Raw genomic sequence first — 18,479 nt, 5'->3', positions numbered from 1 at the left:
ACGTTTCGGGCATAAGCCCTTCTTCAGGAATGAGGAAAGTTTGTCCAGCAGGCTAAGATAAAAGGTAGGGAGGGCCGTTGGGAATGCGATAGGGAATGCGACCTCCTTCCACCTATCGCATTCCCAACGCCCCTCTCCCAAGTCCCTCCACCCTACCTTTTATCTTAGCCTGCTTGGCACACCTTCCTCATTCCTGAAGAAGGGCTTATGCCCGAAACGTCGATTCTCCTGTTCCTTGGATGCTGCCTGACCTGCTGCGCTTTTCCAGCAACACATTATTCAGCTCTGATCTTCAGCATCTGCAGTCCTCACTTTCTCCTGAGTTACAGAATTCCCAGCCTCTGACCTGCCCTTGAATCGACAATATTTATTTGGCTGGTCCAATTCATATCCTGATTCTGGTCAGCCACCACACATCATACTGCCACCACCCCACTCCTCCTCCTCACCGTCCCATCACCTCCCAGCCCTCTTCCAAATAGGATGTTCAAGAGTGGCGAATCTAGAGATGTTAATACCATTGAATATCAAGGAGAGATGGTGAGGTTCTCTTTTGCTGAAGGTGGTCATTGCCTAGCATTTCTCTGCGGGAGCTTGTTGTGTGTAAATCAGCACTGGCTTTCTTGCATTGTAACAGGATTACCGGCAATAATTAATTTCACTGGCTGGAAGTCACTTCGAGATGGCCCAAAGTCATGAAAGGTGCAACAGAAATGAAAAGCTTTCTTTCCCTAAATCAAAAATTCCCACAGTTATGCCATTAAACATGACTTGCTGGCCCAAAACTATAAAATGGCAGATCCTCCAAAAAGTGGATCTATAAATCTGCTGCTATCTTAAAAGCAGGATGAAGTTCTGCAGGAAGCAAAGCTAAAACAGGCCACAGGTTGGAAGGAGCTCAGATTCTTATACCCTGCAAGAAAAGCGCAGTTGTGAATCCGTCATTATCCTCTCACTGGAATGAATTTCATGCTGTAACACAGTACAAATGATTCCATTCTGCTCGGCTGTTAAATGCAAATCTAGTTAAGCCCCTTTCCAGCCACTAACATACGCATGAGTACACAGAGAGTAGATGTTTCTGGGTGGGGGGATGGGGGGTTGAAGAGTAGGGCGAGGAAGCAGCCCTTCCCCTGACCCTGTCGGGAAATGCTCAACAATATCAAAATAGCCTTCAAACAAAAGCAAAAAGCAACATGGGTAACATGATGCATAACTCATTCCAATCCGCAGGAGCAACTCACAGGGCACTGATCTGTTAAGTGTATCCTTAATCTTTGCAAACAAACATTCTATCTAATATTCATTAGGCTGCAATCCAGCCATTTTCAGTCAGAAAAGCAAACATGTACCTCAAAACAACTTCTTGCCATTCTGTCTCAGTCAAAGGTCATGTGAGTTGCACAGCAGAAATTTAAATATCCATTGATCGGGTGTTTGTTTTTAAACATTGAAATGTGGTTCCCAAAAATTTCTCAGCTCAAGATTGATTGGTATTTGTTGGGAAAGTATGTCAATGGAAGCAAGATCAGTGGTGGAGCTAAGACACAGAACCACAATCGGAACACATGGTTGAACTAGTGTGAGAGGCTGACCAGCTTCCTTTTGTTTGTTTATGAACACAGCATTTCAATTTGGGGGAAACCAGAAGATTCTGAAAATACACAGATCAGATTTTAATTATAGGCTTTGGAGGTCTTCAGGCAGATAGTACACACTCATTCTGCTTTAATGGCATGGTCAAACTTATGGAATATTTCTCATTATTCTCCTGCAGATTAACTGTCGTAAATGGATGTCCCAGGCTACTTGTTCTGCCATTTGTGGAGTCTATTCACTTCTTCAGAGATGTACACAACTCTTGCTGAAGACTCCACAATAAGTTGACCCCAGTCTGCAAGGCAACTTGGCAAATGCTTTGTGAGATACAAGAAACCAAACTAAGTTACAGTACTAAAAGCTACCAGTGGTGCATTCTGAGTTAGCTGATCTCAGTGTGCGAGACAGCTGAAACTATGAGCAGCCTCGATGATCCTGGAAGTGAGGAAAGAGGGTTCCTGCCCTTAGCCACGTTGAAGGAACCATTGCCAGGGTTGTCAATGATACACCCCACGCAGTTACCAATACTGAACAATTGGGACGCAATACAAACACAACACAGTCTGCATCAAAGCTTGATGACCCACGTCTTTGCTGTGTCTGACCAAATTCAGCACCAGTTGCTATCACCTGAGGTAATTTTATGGAGAGCAGGGATTGGGTGGGTGGGGGAGGGGGAAGCTGTACACTTATTGTTCTGTATTACTCGCAGTTTTTACTCTTTAAAATCTGCATCAGACCGTAGGAGCTCACTTTTATCACCACTGACTATCGGTCCGAAATAACAGAGTACCTTCAGCTGACCAAACTATGATGTGGTGGAGTAGCACCAATAGAGGATCACTTTCTGAGAACAACATTTTGACAGCTTGCAGTGCCAAAATAACCTGTACCATTTCCTGAAGAGCAGGCTTCAAAATGCTTCAACTCGTTGTCAATCCCTAGGGATAAGGCAGTCCATCAAGGTTCTGCCTTCTGAGGGACCTACCAACTCTTCCCCTCCCATCACAGCTTCTAGAACTGTGATTTTTCTGTCCCTGCTCCTCTACCCAGGGACCATCCCAAACATCAATGTTGTTACATCATTCACAATCCTTAAATAATTATTTCTGTAGCAATGGTTATATCGACCAAGCACATAAAATAGTGTATTTCATCTGCATTGCTTCATTGGAGCCCTTTTTTATTCCACATGAGGAGAAAGATAGTAAGACAGACACTGACTGTTCACCTTGATTTCAAACCAAGCAATACTAATCGAATCAAAGGACTCTCTTTTTGCTAGCTAGAGGGGTCTTGCCCAAAATCAGTTCGGACAACCCCAAATTATGACCAAGGATTCACAAAACTTACTTTTTTTCTCAGCTCAATTCTAACCTAATAATATCTCTCATTCCAGTTAGTGCATGGCATTAAAGCACGTCTCACCTATCCTCAGAACTCAGTGCTAAAAGCTAAGTTCCACACAGTAAGACAGTGTTATTGATTCTGGCTGTCCTCAGCCACTTGAAACAATATGTAAACAAAGTTACAGTCTCTGCAAAGTAAACGTGTCTGAAGTCTGTAGACCAGAGGGATATGAGTGAATAGAGACAGCAACAGAAAAATTACCAGCTGGAGATAAATAATTATCTTGACTGAACTGGGAAAGGAGACCCAAAATCAAAGGAACAGACAACAGGAAAATAAACAGACAAAAGCACATCAAACAGTAAACAGGAACAAAAAAAGTGAAACAAAACTTTGCGAAGGAGATGTAAAATAAACACTTGGTAAAGATTACTTGCAACTCAAGCTGAACAGGGCCAGGAAAATCCCAGGCTTAATCTGTGCTCCATGCTGAATTAGTGAACTCAACCAAGGAGGGAGTACGGTTCCTAGAAAGTTGACTTCAGTGCCGTGAGCAAGGGTGAAACCGAGGAAAGAAAAGTTGACTAGTCGGGGTTTTCACTGACTGAAACCCACCAAATGCAGGTAGGTGGTGAATATGCAAGGTAAAAACCAGGTAAACTCCATTGCGGCCATTCTAATGTTATGTCTATATTAGTTGAAGAGTCTGACAACACCTGTTGTCTTGATCTACATGTGAACAATAACCATTTGGATGCAATAACAAAGGAACTTGGGAAAAAGATGACCATTCATTCCCTCTAATTCTTTTTTTCCATTTCATTGTGTCTTCTGGAGGTCCATGCATCACAGCATCTTGCAGAATCAGATGCAAATACAAATGCATCAGCACAGCGATCAGCATGCACGAAACCTCCCAGCTGCTGCTCTGTGAGAAACTTGCCATTTAACCCGTTCTGTGACTTCTCTCTATATCTGCATGGGGTTTTTGCTCCAATTCTTTTACTAAAAAAACATCTATTTCAGTTTTAAAATTAACTGATCTTACATGAATGGCCATTTATGGAAGAAATTCCAAAACTTCTCGACCCTGTGCACACAGAAGTGTTTCCTAATTTCACTCATGAAAGGACTGGCTCTAATTGTTGGACTGCATCCCTAGTGCAAGACTCTCCAAACAGTGGAAAAAATTTCCATCTGCCCTTAATATCTTATAAACTTAAATTAAGTCACCGCTTAACCTTCTAACTTCCAGGGAATAGAACCCTAATTTATGTAATTTCTCTTTGGAATTTAACCTTTGCAGCTCAGGAAGACAGAACACTATCAAAACTTGAATCAGTGCCTCGGGGCACGTTTGGCACAAGGGGGAGCATTCAAGGGGATGAGATCAGGGTACAAAACAAAAATTAATGATCAGTATTAAAGATCAATGAGGAAACAAATAAAAGGAGATATTACAGCATCCTATGGGGACAGACTTCATTGCAATGACTGTATATGCATTTCCATGGAAAATAACTTTTACACCAGGAACTGGTTTCCAGTCAGGTTTTGACAACTGTGATCATATTCAAAAACTATGCCACCAAAATCTACTCACTTCCTATGTGGTAGCACTTTCATGATTGGAATCAAGCCTCAATTAATGCATGGGCTATGGATATGCCAGAGCAATGGAGTGATTATTGAAAGTGCCAAAATGGACCCTGCGCATGCAGAGCTGATTACGGTTTGCTGGCTGCGACAGGCTACAGGAAGTGGCTAAGCATACACCACTGACAAGGTTAAGGTTCCCCTTACCCCAAGTATCCATGGTGTAGGTTTCCTCAGCTACCTCACATTTGTTGAACTCTCCCAGTTCTCAGGAGGCCTTGCCTGGGGCCTGAAGCAGCAGCTGCAACTGTTTTTACCTTCCCTCTTCTCCCCTCCCTCAAATGGCCAGGGTCTGGATTAACCAGGGAATGGTGCTGTTACTTGGGCTACACTGCAGCAGCAGCCACCTTTCAAAGGCTTCACAAACCAGCTCCTCTCATTCAAACAAAATGATTCGCAGTGCCATCTTTTAGACTGGTTGTTGATTTCTGTTGCATTAGAATGACACTGGGCACCTCTTGGGCATGCGGACTCTTTCCACCTTTTAAAAAGGTGGCATCTGCAACATTCACAGGAAGCGCACAAATAGAAATGTTGCCCAATCCAGTGAGTGCAGATGCGCTGGAATTCACAACAACAATGTAAACAGAGTCAGAAATTCAGCATATGAAGAAAGTTAAACTAGTGGTTTAACTGCATCACAAAAGTACTGTCCAAGAGCAAAAACTCCAAATTGCCTACCATCAGGAAATGTCTCAATTTGTGCTGTGGTGAATGTGTAGATATCCACTTGTCTGTGGGCCTACCAACCTACTGTCAGATCAGTAATCTCTGATCCTGGGCTTCCAGCATTGGCTTCACAGATGCTTACATCATTGCATAGAGCCCTGTAATGCTGTGGGGACACCGATGATGGATTAGACCAACTGAGTCTTCATTCACCTACACATTATTTTGTAGCCTCAGAATCATTTCTCTCATCACAGGAAATATATGAAGGCTCACCCCATTATACCAACAGAAAATTAACTTGTATTCATCCAGCTTTCATAACCTTTATGCTTAAGTCAATGAAATACTTTTGAACCATAATCCACTGTTGGAATACAGGAAACACTGCAGCCAATTCGCACACAGCAAGCTCCCACAAGCTGCAGTGATCAGTTTTACCTGAACTCACCTGTTCTTAGCAAACGTGCCTGTGGCTCTTTTCAAGTCCTTCTGGGCTGAACTTTTCAATCAAAACCAACAGCTCCAAAAGAGCAACAATCCATTAAGCCCTGGCACATGGAGTGTCAGTCTAATGTTTATACTATGCTTCTGAAGTGAGATTGGAACCCACAACTTTCAGATATTACCTACCGTTTTCACGGAGCCTGTCAGATGGGGTGGGCGGGGCATCTAACAGAGGGTGATTCAGACGGGATGCAGCAAACAAGTGTCCCTTGCTTATAATAATAACAAAGAAGCCTTTATTCCCTAATATTAGGGCCATAGGTTTACAGCGACTAGTCAAATTTTGTCCTCAAATTTTCCACAATTTTTAGCAGCATTTTGAAGAATTGAGTATCTGAATTCTATCCTGAAAACAAGCAGCCTAATTCTTACATATTGATTCTCAGCAAAGTCATCCCTGAAAAATCTGGTCTCTCACCAAGTCTGACTTTAAATAGACTTCACTGAATTATAACTGGGTATGCAGTGCGACACCATGCCTGCTAACTGTGTTCAAGTTCAGTCACGATGTAAAATTACAGCAGCAGAAAAACTATTGGCTTGAGTTTTGAGTCACATGTTGTTACATGTCAAGATGCAGTGAAAAAGTGTTATTTTGCATGCTATACAGAGCGTACCATACAAAGTGCATCAGAGTAGCAGAACGGAGTGCAGAATACAGTGTTGCAGCCGCAAAATATCTACATTAACATTTGAGAAGTCCTACAAAATTTTGAAATCAGCAAGGAAGTTGTTCTTGAATCTAACTGTGTATGTATTAAAAAAGGTAGTTTTATATTATCTGTTGGCTGCAAGGATCCTACCTGAAATGAGGTTTGCACTGTCATAATTCAGTTGCAAAACATACATCTGTTTCCTACTGAGCATTAAACTGAATGTCTCATTCAAAGGTCACAGCATGGTTGTATACAATACTGCATTGGGGGAAATGGTGGAGCAATGGCAGTGTCACTGGACAGGTAATCTACAGCCCCAGATCAATAGCCTAGAGACATGAATTTAAATCCCACCATATTACATGGCACCATTTAAAATCAATAAAATTGGGTTCACTACAAAAGAACAGTAGAGCACACCAAGACTGCACCAACACATGGTGCTTTTCTGAACTAAAAACCTTGTACTTCTATGCAGTCTGCATTTCTCTATTCCCCACCTATTTATGTATCTGTCAAGACACCTCTTAGACGTCACTATTGTATGCGCCTCCACCATCTCCTCGGGCAGCACATCCCAGGCACTTGCCACCCTCAGTTTAAAAAAATTGCATCTCACATCTCCTTCAATTTATTACTTTTTATCTTAAACCTATTTCCCCTAGTAATTGACATTTGTACCCTGGAAAAAAAACTCTAACTAACCATCTATCCACGCCTCTCAGAGATTTATAACATTATATCACGACGCCATCTCATCCTTTAACATTCAAGCAAAAACAAACCAAGTTTTTCCAATCTCTCCTGATAACTAATACTTTCCAAATCAGGCAACATCCTGGTAATCTATTTCTATCTCCTCTCCAAAACCTCCACATTCTTCTGATAATGCAGTGACCAGAACTGTACTCAATATTCCAAATGTGGCCTAACTAAAGTTCAATACAACTGCAACATGACCTGCCAATTTTTATACTCTATGCCCCGACCAATGAAGGCAAGCATGCCCTATGCTTTCTTGACCACCTTATCCACTTGTGCTGCCATTTTCAGGGAACTGGGGACATATATTCCTAGATCCCGCTGTATGTTGATGCTACTAAGGTTCTGCCATTTACTCCATACTTTCCTCCTACACTTGATCCTCCAAAATGCATCACCTCGCATTTTTCCAGATTAACCTCCACCTGCCAGTTCTCAGCCTATGTCCTGCTGTCCCGTCTGGCAATTCTCCTCACTTTTTCACAGCTCCCCCAATCTTGGTGTTATCTGCAAACTTACTAATCAAACCACCTCCATTCTCCTCCAAATTATTTATATATATTACAAGCAGCAGGGGGCTCAGTAATGATTCCTGCAGAATACCACTGGTCACAGACCTCCAGTCAGAAAAACACCATTCTACCACTAATGTTTTCGAAAACTAAGCCAGTTCTGTTTCCACCTTATTAGCTCCCCGCAGATTCCATGTGGCTTCACCTTTTGTATCAGCCTGCCATGAGACACCTTAAAAAAAGGCCTTGCCAAAGTCCATATAGCCATGTACTGCCATGCCCTCATCAATCATACTTGTCACTTCCTCAAAAACCCAATCAAGTTTGTGAGTCAAGACCATCCCCTCACAAAGCCATGCTGCCTTTCACTAATAAGTCCATATTTTTCCCAAGGTGAATAAATCCTATCCCTAAGAATCTTCTCCAGTAATTTCCCTACCATTGACATGAGACTCACTATCCTGTAATTTCCCAATTTATCCCTGTTGCCTTTCTTAAACAAAGGAACAACACAGGCTATTCTCCAGTCCTCTGGGACCTCTCCTGTTACTGAAGAGGATATAAAGGCCCCAGCAATTTCCTCACCTGCCTCTCTCAGCATTCTGAGGCAGGAAGGCATTCTCCTGTTCTTTAAAGGAATCAGCTAATCTTTTGAGGCAACTGGGAAGCTCATAACTCCTCAGTCACAAATACCTATTACTCTGAACTGGAAACATCAGACAAAGGAGTGAGATACGGACAAGGGCACTCTCAATTTTATACAGATGTTGAGGAAGCACTTGAGACCCAGATCTTAATCTCCCCTTTCACCAGTATATTTTCATCAATTAGACCATCACGTCCACATTTTCAATCACTTACCCCTATAGAAATCTGCATTTCCCAGAAATAACAAACTGTTCAGAAGAACCATGACCCAGCAGAGTGGGAGGAAATAAACGATGGAGAGGGTTCCCAACAGGCTCCCATAAAACCTAAACAAAACACAGAGTACGGTGAACATCCAGCATTAGCAAATCCAGATTCTAAACTTGGGTTCGGATGACTCCATGCATTGTATAACAGGAGGGGTCATTGAACCCTTTCCATCATTTGCCCTACTGTGAAGAAGGTTCATGATCTAATATTATTTGGAAACCCAAATTCTAAAGTGGAAAATTCACATACAGCTTTCCTATATTGTCAATGTTAAGAAAGACTTAGTTTCACTTTTGAGTTCTGAGAATAGCTCCAGTGTGTGTCTGGAAATTTGTTCACATGCAGTTAAATAAAGCAAGCTAAAAAAAAAGCCTCAAGATGATTAATGCAGTGCCTTAGAAAACCAAGTAGAAAGGAGAAAAAAAAATGAACTTCTATTTTGCAACAAGTCGTCTCATGACACAAAAACAGAGACAGAAATGGGCTCATTTTAGAAAATATAGAACTATTTGGGTGAGGAAGTAATTATGCAGGTTCCTTTCAAATAGAAGGTCATTCAGGGAGAAAAAAAAGCCTGCAAGACCAGCAATGCAATTTAGTAGTCTCCAGAAAAATTAGGCAAGAGAAACATCCTGAGTGGTGTAATGAAGGTTACAATACAAGAGCAATGATATACTGCGGAGGCTGTTCAAGGCCCTGGTCAGATTATTGTGAGCAATTTTGGGAAGGAGGATGCACTGGTGTTGGAGGGAAGCCAAAGAAGGCTCACAACAATAAGCCTGGGAATGAAGCACTTGTCACAAGAGCAGCAGTTGAGGATTCTGGGTCTACACCTGATGAACTTTAGAAGGACAAGGGGGAATCTGAATGAAACTTACATCATACTGAGAAGCCTGGATACTGTGGAAGCGGAGAAAATGCTTCCACTAGGTGGTGAGACTAGGACCTGGGGGCACAGCCTGAGAGTGAAGGGATGACTCTTCAGAACTGAGAAGAGGAATTTCTTCATACAGAGCGTGGTGAATCTATGGAACTCATTATTGCAGAAAGCTGTGGAGGCCAATGCATTGAGTGTATTTAAAACAGAGATAGATAGGTTCTTGATTCACAAAGGGATCAAGGTTTTGGGGAAAAGGTATGAGAATGGGGTTGAGAAACATGTAAGCCATGATTGAATGGCAGGAGACAAAAATGGCCTGAATGGCCCAATTCTGCTCCTACATCTTGGTCTTATTAGGAAGTGAAACCTTGGAACAGAAGGCTGTGGAATGGCAGTTTAAGGAATCCATATTAAAGTTTGTGAGAAGATTTGTAGCTCGGGTGCTCATTTTTGTGGTTCTGTTCGCCGAGCTGGGAATTTGTGTTGCAGACGTTCTGTCCCCTGTCTAGGTGACATCCTCAGTGCTTGGGAACCTCCTGTGAAGCGCTTCTGTGATGTTTCCTCCGGCATTTATAGTAATTACTCTAAAATCACTATAAATCACTATAAATGCCGGAGGAAACATCACAGAAGCGCTTCACAGGAGGTTCCCAAGCACTGAGGATGTCACCTAGACAGGGGACAGAACGTCTGCAACACAAATTCCCAGCTCGGCGAACAGAACCACGAATCCATATTAAGAAGGAAGGAAGCCAAGTTATCAGTTTGCTTAAGTGTGTCAAATGACATCAACAAGAAAATAGTACTAAGTGAATACAGAAGTTTGCCAGAACAAAACTAATTACAGCTGTACCCCCTGAACGAGAAACTTTAAAGTGGCCCTTCACTGAGGTTTCAGCATCTCTAAGGTTGGTGTTGAAAGTAAAAAGTTTATCTTTTTGTTTCAAATAGTTCTTATATAGTGTCAATGACGTTGTCATTTGATTTCTTTTGTTAAAGTACATTGGTATCCTTTAGCAAACATGTTCAGTGACTGTTCACCTTCATAATCAAACTGCAAAGATATAACTTATGGTCTATCTCACCACATCTCAGTCAGGAATCACGAGTCCAATATTGCCACTAGTTGGGATCGTAACTAAAGACATAAACTGAAACCCATCCACCTGCTTCAGCCCTGAATACTACTTTAAAAATACCTTTGTGGAGCAAAACAATAAAAAAAATCTAATTTGTAGCTCTTCATTGAATCAGTATTTACTAATTTTTCGAGGATGGGGAAGACAATTTTAGTACCAGCCATCCCCCAACTATCAATAGAAACTTCAAAAGAGCATAAGGAAAATAAAACGTGACACTGATTGGCATAAGAGATTGAGAATAGATCACCAAAAGCTTGGTCAAACGGCTAGGTTTTAAAGACTGACTTAAACGGAGGAACGAGATCCAGAAGAGAAATATTAGGGAGGTTATTTTAGCACTAGGCAGAAGACATGGTGGCAAAAAAAAAGAATTAAAATCAGAACATGCAGTGGGCCAAAACTGGAAAAATAGTGGTCTTGGAGTTTGGAGAGACATAGAAGGGGCTAAGCGTGTGGGAGCTTGCTGTGTGCAAATTAGCCACTGCATTTTCTACATTACAACTGTAGAAATGGGTGACATTGGCTGTAGAGCATTCTCGGACACCCTGAAATCACAAGCGGTCCTAAACAGAAATAGGTTCTCTCTTTTAACGATTACATTGTCATGTTTGTTCTATTTCAATCACTATATTGGCCAAGGTTAGGAAATTCACTGCATGCTTACTGTCCCGCATCATACCTTCATCCCCCAACCACCTTCACCTCTAAAACAATCAAACACTCACTCACAGGACAGATAGCGAATGGTCTTCCCAGTATAGGACTCGGTATGCAGCCTCGCAGCTGCTACAGGTCTTGTTCACCATCTCATCCAGGTGAATTAAACTATAGAGAGAGAAAAACAAACACCAGATGGAAGCATTATTATTAAAAGGAGCACTCAGCATGTATTTTAATCCAAATAATGGATCCCATCAGCAGCTATTGAGTCTCCCAGGTTGACCTTTGTCTGTGGAATTGTGTTTCTCTCCACATGGGCTCCATTTCCACCTCCACCTATTATTCACTTGTGCACCCTCCCACATTCCAGCTTCAGCACAAATACCAACATTTTCCGAGCTACAATCAGTTTTGAAGGGTCATTGGACCCAGAATATTAACTCTGCTTTCTTTTCACAGATGGTGCCAGATCTGCCAAGTTTTTCTAGCAATTCTTGCTTTTGTTTCGGATTTCCAACGTAAACAGCTCTTTGGTTTTTGTTTTGTTCAATCCATAAACACTTGCTCAGGATGAGTAAATCTGATGACAATTCATTCATGTGATATCTCCTATTATCAGGCTTCTTGCATTGCTCACATTTAATGTAAAAACAGATCAGGAAGTCTCACTTTGAAAAATCAAGATCCCAACCCCAGTAAACCCGGTAAACCCATTCAGTGTGCACCAATAGATCTACGCACTCAAATAATTCACTGCAGAAAATGAGAATGATATTCTAGCTGCTTCTTCAAACTCAAAGAATGAACGATGACATCAGTCGCATGTAAACCCACATTCTCCTCTATCTACTACACCAATGAACTGCACCACACCAGCTACAGGTGAGTCCTGTAATCATACAGCACAGAAACAGACCCTTCGGTGCGACTCGTCCATGCCAACCAGACTCCTAACTTAAACTAGTCCCATTTACCAGCATTTGGTCCATATTCCTCTAAACCCATCCTATGTGCCCATCCAGATGCCTTTAAATGTTATAATTACATCAGCCTCTACCACTTCCTCTGGCAGTTCATTCCATACATACACTACTGTCTGCATGATAAAGTTGCCCCTTAGGGTTCCTTTTATGTCTTTCCCCTCTCACCCTAAACCTATGCCCGCTAATTTTGGAATCCCCATCCTGGAGGAAAAAAAACCTTGCCTATTTGCCCTATCCATGCACTTCATGTTTTTTTTTATAACTGTCAAATTCCCACCATCTCAGCTGTAGGGGATCAATAAAACTAGTCCATGCTGTATCTCAAGTTCACGCGTTTGAAGATGCATCATTATTACATGGTTAAGATCATATCTTGTGATACTTTCCTGTGCCAAAAGTGTCATATCAATACAAGACTGCACAAAAGATAATCCACTGAACTCCAAGCTTTAATGAACTGTTATGAAAGGTTATAAGCTGAAATATTAATTCTGCTTTTCTTAGATTCTGACTGACCTGCTGAATCATTCAGCATTTGCTGGCTTTCGATCAGATTTCCAGCTTCCAGAGCATTTTGCTTTTGTAAGGACCAGGTGGTTTATAAGTTTAGTCAAAAGAATAAGTTTTAAGGAGCACCTTAAAGCACATACAAGACACTGATGAAGAAAATTTAGGAAGAGAATTTCTGAGTTTTGAACTTTGGCAGCAGAAAATATGACTGCCAATGATAGAATAAAAAGAAATGGGAAATGCCAAAATTGAAAGCATTTAAAGAGCTTGAAGTGGCACTGAGCTGAAGCAGGTAATAGACAAGGAGGAGCATATGCCATCGAGGAAATGAAAACAAGAATGAGAATTTAAAATCAAGGTGTTGTAGGAGCAGAAAGTAATATGATCGAAAAACATAGGGGTGATGGGTGAATAGAAATGGCATGAGAATAAGCAGCAGAGTTTTAGACGTGCTTAAATTTGCAGATGGTGTAAGTTGGAGGCCAGCATTGCGAGGTCACAAATGAAGCGGTTTGCTGGTGGTTACAGAAGCACAGTTCCTCAGGTAACAATGTGGTCCATGTCCACAGCAAAACCTGAAAAATACCCAGGCTTGGCCTGATATGCAGCAGTCCATATTTACATTAGACAAGTTTCAGGTACTAATCATATCCTACAAGCAGAACAACAGTATGGTCATAGCAAGGCAATGCTAAATCAATAAACCAGATCAAAGCTCTAACCTATCTGGATACTGACGGCACTCTGCTGCAATTTAAATAACTTATATTTCATTACTGATTCTCCCACCTGCTAAGTCCTGGTGGTCATAAAGCAGGTTAGAGATGGCTATTCTAAGGTAAGTGGCTCACCACCTTCAGTCTCAAAGTCTCACCATCACCTAGAAGATACAAGTGAGGAAAATGCTTTGCCTTTAGCTGAATATGTGCCAAAGTAACACACACAGGGAACTTGACATCCTATAGAACAAAATAATCCATTTGAGTGGCAGACCATCCACTAACCATCCATTCATTCTCTCCACCACTGGTATACTGTGTCTGCAGTATGTACTGTTACAAAACAGCAAGTTTCCAAGGCTTCTTTGCAGCATCTCCCCTAACTCTGCAACTTCAACATTTCCACTGCCTACAAGGACTTCTAAGTCATACAATAAGTTCCCTTCAAGTTACACATCTATTCGTTCATCATCACTGGGTCATGTATTATGGAACTTCCTAGTCAACAGCATAGAGGAAGCACTATACTTTCGCAATGCAACATCAAGTCGAAATACCATCACCTATCCAAAAGGTAACTAAGAATTTACAAAAGTTAGTTTTAATGGAGGGTCTTAAAGAGAGGGAACAAAGAGGGCAGTAGAGCTAGCAGGAGATTGGGTTAGAGGTGTTTAAGGAAGACATTTCAAATATGAAGCTTATAAGACTGAAAACACAGTCACCAACAGTGGGAGAGGAAACCTTATGAGAACTGGAGTTATAAGGACCAAGTTACAAGGGTAGCTGTAGGAAGGAAAGCAACAAAACGATCCAAACATGAGAATAAAAATTTTACAAAGCAGTCAATATAGGACCAGCGTCCATCAGCAAACAGCGATGCATTATAAGAGCTTATTACAAGATGAAACACAGCTCACAGAATTCTAAATGAGTTGAGATTTATGCAAGATGGAGGATGGAAACCAACAAAGAAAGGATGGCAACAGTCAAGTTGAGGGGGTTGGTATCTCAAAGCACTTCAGGTTTATTATACAAACAATAGTTGACAGGAAAAGATTATGTCCTACTCAATTATGAAAGCTACATTCTATCCATGATGTCTATGCGTATTTGAATATGAAGTTGCAACTCTTTTAGTCTATATCAATTTAAACAGCAAATTACTGAGGCTTTAAAAGGGGTTAATTTTAATAGAAAAATTATTTTGACATGTTGGCAACAATGGTTTGTTTGTATTTACATAGTGCCTTATTGGAGTAAATGCCCTTAGGCTCTTTGCCGCAAGGGTGCAGCGAAGTTATTTCTGCCTTCGTGTTGACTACACATAATCTGTGGCTTCCATGCAAGATCAGCAGAAAGACAGAATCAATAGAGTGGAGAGAAAGGTGGGGCAGGAGAAGGATGAAGCAGTCACACAAAACAAGCATCTGTTCCTTTGTGTGATTTGCTGTCATTCTGCTGGATGAATGAACAAACAGGAGCTACTTTCCCTCATCACAACAACCTTTGAGAATTTTATAGCAATGCACAAATGTTGAAGGGAAATAGCTGGGAGGGGCTCAGAACAAAAGATCAAACAGTCATTTCCTCATCCAGCTGAAACCAGAATGCAGCAAGCAATTTACCACTGATTGAAAATGATCTTATTTGAATTATCTGATAATTCAATTGATTTTCACATTAAATTCTGACCTGTGTTAATTATATTATTTACTTAATGCCATGAACTGGTTTGTTCAAGCTAGTGTGTAAAACACTCAATTTAAATTTTTATAAGTACATAAAAGGAACTAAATTCTAAAACAGTTGTTCTTATGGCACAGAAACTCTCTTTTTAAAAACAAGGTGTCCCATTTTTCTAACCATTATAGGTATTTGAGACAAAAAAACTCTCCAGATGCTGGAATCTAAGGTAGACAAGCAGGAGGCTGGAAGAACACAGCAAGCCAGGCAGCATCAGGTGGAGAAGTCACCATTACAGATGTAACCCTTCTTCAGGACTGGGGGTGGGTGTAGGGGGGCAGAGTGGTGAAGTAAGGATAGGCGAACACAGGTACAGGGTACGACCTGGTTGGTCGATGGAAGGAATGCATCTGGTTGTTGGCTGGAAGGAAGGGTCAGTCAGTGGAATGGAATGGAGGGGGGAGGGGGGGGGGAAAAGGGAGTCAGGGGATGGGAAAGGAGGTGATTTGAAATTGGAGAACTCAGTGTTGGGTCCTCTAGGCTGTAGGCTGCCCAAGCAGAAGACAGGGTTTTGTTTCTCCAATTTGCGGTTTGATTTGTTGTGGCAAACGAGGAGGCCAAGGATGTTCATGTTGGAAAGGGAGTGGGAAAGGGAATTAAAATGGGCAGTGACTGGGAGGTAATTTGCATATATTTCAAGCTCTGGATACTAACACAGTTCTGAGATGTTCCAATGTTAACATATCCACCAATGAGATACCAGTCCCAAATTTTCAAAGTCTTTTTAAACTATGCAAATCAAAAGAAAAATGCAATCACTAAAGTCTGTAAATTATACACCAAGGTCCACAGTCGAAAGCATCAGTTGTCGTGAGAAAAAGAGGTTACTGCATCAGCCTTGGCTCCAACGGTAGTACTCCCCAATCAAAAAGACATGGGTTAAAGTGCCATTTGCAGAGACCTGAGCACAAACATCTGGGTGATTATACTCCTCGAAGAGCACTGTGCTGTTACAGAGGTCATCTTTCAGACGAGGCATTAAACAAAGGCACTGTCTGGCCTCTTAGATTCATGTAAAAGATTTTAAACATTATAAAATATTCTGCGGGTCTGGAATACTTTATCCAGAAATCTCAAGACTGCTTTCTTTTTTGGATAAGCGACATTTGTTGCTTTCAGATACATTTATCCTATAGATCCACTCTGGCCAAGTGAAGTTTTTTTCCCAAACTCAGCGTGTTTACAAGTTGGTTTGGGTCTGCTTTCGAAAATTCCTTGGGATAAAGATACCGGACCTGTACTTCAAAGACAACTATCTCGGCCAATATTTACTCTACAACCCACATCACTAAAACAGATGAACTGACCAATGTTATAAAACTGTGGGATCTTGCTTCATTTCACTGAGCCGCATTCTTAATACATTTATAAAATGTGATGTGTCACTGGCAAAGACATTTATTAGGCGGAAATGTGTACTGCAGATGCTGGAGATTAGAGTCAAGATTAGAGTGGTGCTGGAAAAGCACAGCAGATCAGACAGCATCCGAGGACACGAAACGTCGATTTTCCTGCTCCTTGGATGCTGCCTGACCTGCTGTGCTTTTCCAGCACCACTCTAATCTCTGAAGGACATTTATTGTCCATCCCTAACTGCCATTAATGGAGTTGCTTGCTATGCTGCTTCAAAGACAGATTAAGAATCAACACATTGGTCACATATAGGTCCAAAGCAGGTAGGAATGGCACATATCTTCCTCCAAAGCACACAAAAGACTAGATAGGTATCTATGACAATCTGGTAACTTCTTGTTCATCAATACCGATACTACCTTTTCATTTCAGATACACTTAATTAATTGAACTTAAATGCTCCAGCTACCAGGAGTTTTGAATTCATGACCCAGATTAATAGACGGGTTTCCAGATTACTGGCCCAATAAAAAATTCCCCATGCTGCCCCTCCCTCTGTTTACTTGCACAACAACAGGGACTAGAGTACTGAAGTACATTAATGACTGTAGTGTGTTTGAAAACTCCCCACGTTATGGAAGGTACAACATAAATACTGCACCATCACTGCAACACACGATCATCAAAGGTAAACTTACAAAGCTTTGATTTCAACCAGAGCTTCCTGTCTGCTGATTTTAACCTTTTGAAGATCCTCTCTTCGGACACTGTGATTTTTCTGTCTTGCGAGGGCTTGCTCACTGAGCTGCTCCTGGCAGCAGTTCTGCAAATACCCAAGTACAGCAGGGGTAGAAATAACTAGTGCGAGAAGAATGAACCAGCCAGCTGCAGAAGAGAAAACAAGACAATAAATGACCTCCAGCATAAGCTGCAAAAAAAAAAACCCTGCATTGGAACTTTCGCTAAAACTGGTGAGGAGCTGATCATTTTCAGATAGTCTGTGTCAGCGTCAAGAGCTACTCCATTTGAGCCCCATACAAATACTGCCACATTAGATGAAAGCTTGTACTTTCAAATAAACCTGTTGAACTATAATCTGGTGTTGTGAGATTTTTAGTATCAGGTGGGGCATAGGTTACATGGAGAAGGCCCAGGAAAAAAAACGAGTAGAATTTCTACAACCATTCTCCCAAACTCCCACCATGAACCTTGGAGACAGGCCAGAAGCAGTCACTTGGGAGATGATTCAAATCCTGCAGCAGTCTTCCATCAAAGCTATCGGGGTAGATCCCAGTGGGTATTTGCATCACAACAGTGTCCCTTTCTGCACCAGGATAATGTATTTATGGTAATTGAAAACATCAAATTCCTAAATGGCAGGTGCAAATAAGAACATAACAAGAGCAGAAGAGAAGGATAAAGCATTTGGTCCCTCAAGCCTACCCCACTATTCAATAAGAGCATGATTGATTTGATTGTGGCCTGAGCTCCACTTTTTTGTCTGCCACACATTACTGTTAATGCCCTTGTCAAGCAAAAATCCATCCAACTCAGCCTTAAAAATGAACTCAACTGACTCAGTTTCCACTGTTCATTGAGGAAGGTAACCCAAAAGATTAACAACCCTCATTTCCGTCTTAAATGGGAGGCCAGTTTGTCACGATGGGCCCAACGCTCTCCTCCTATTCTGGAAAATTCTATGATTACGAGATCACTACTTTACTGCCAAGCCAGTACTCTCTCATTCTGGATTAGTGGTGCTGGAAGAGCACAGTGGTTCAGGCAGCATCCGAGGAGCAGGAAAATCGACGTTTCGGGCAAAAGACCTTCATCAGGAATAAAGGCAGAGAGCCTGAAGGG

The 18,479-nt window shown here is 41.5% G+C and overlaps 1 protein-coding gene across 1 annotated transcript in view; it reads right to left on the bottom strand.

Moving 5' to 3' along the window:
- Positions 1 to 18,479, bottom strand: part of zfyve27 (zinc finger, FYVE domain containing 27) — a 185,570-nt gene that overhangs the window by 157,844 nt on the left and 9,247 nt on the right. Inside the window, exons 3-5 of the mRNA XM_043713175.1 lie at positions 17,318 to 17,504; positions 11,381 to 11,476; positions 8,573 to 8,685 (exon numbers count right to left, since the gene is read on the bottom strand). Coding sequence (XP_043569110.1) covers positions 8,573 to 8,685; positions 11,381 to 11,476; positions 17,318 to 17,504 — 396 coding nt within the window. The remainder of the gene's footprint in view (positions 1 to 8,572; positions 8,686 to 11,380; positions 11,477 to 17,317; positions 17,505 to 18,479) is intronic.

Source organism: Chiloscyllium plagiosum, chromosome 22 (genome assembly GCF_004010195.1).
Source record: "Chiloscyllium plagiosum isolate BGI_BamShark_2017 chromosome 22, ASM401019v2, whole genome shotgun sequence".
In the NCBI taxonomy this organism is placed as follows: Eukaryota; Metazoa; Chordata; class Chondrichthyes; order Orectolobiformes; family Hemiscylliidae; genus Chiloscyllium; species Chiloscyllium plagiosum.
The sequence above is the reverse complement of the archived record's forward strand: the minus strand, read 5'-3'. Positions and strand labels throughout refer to the sequence as shown.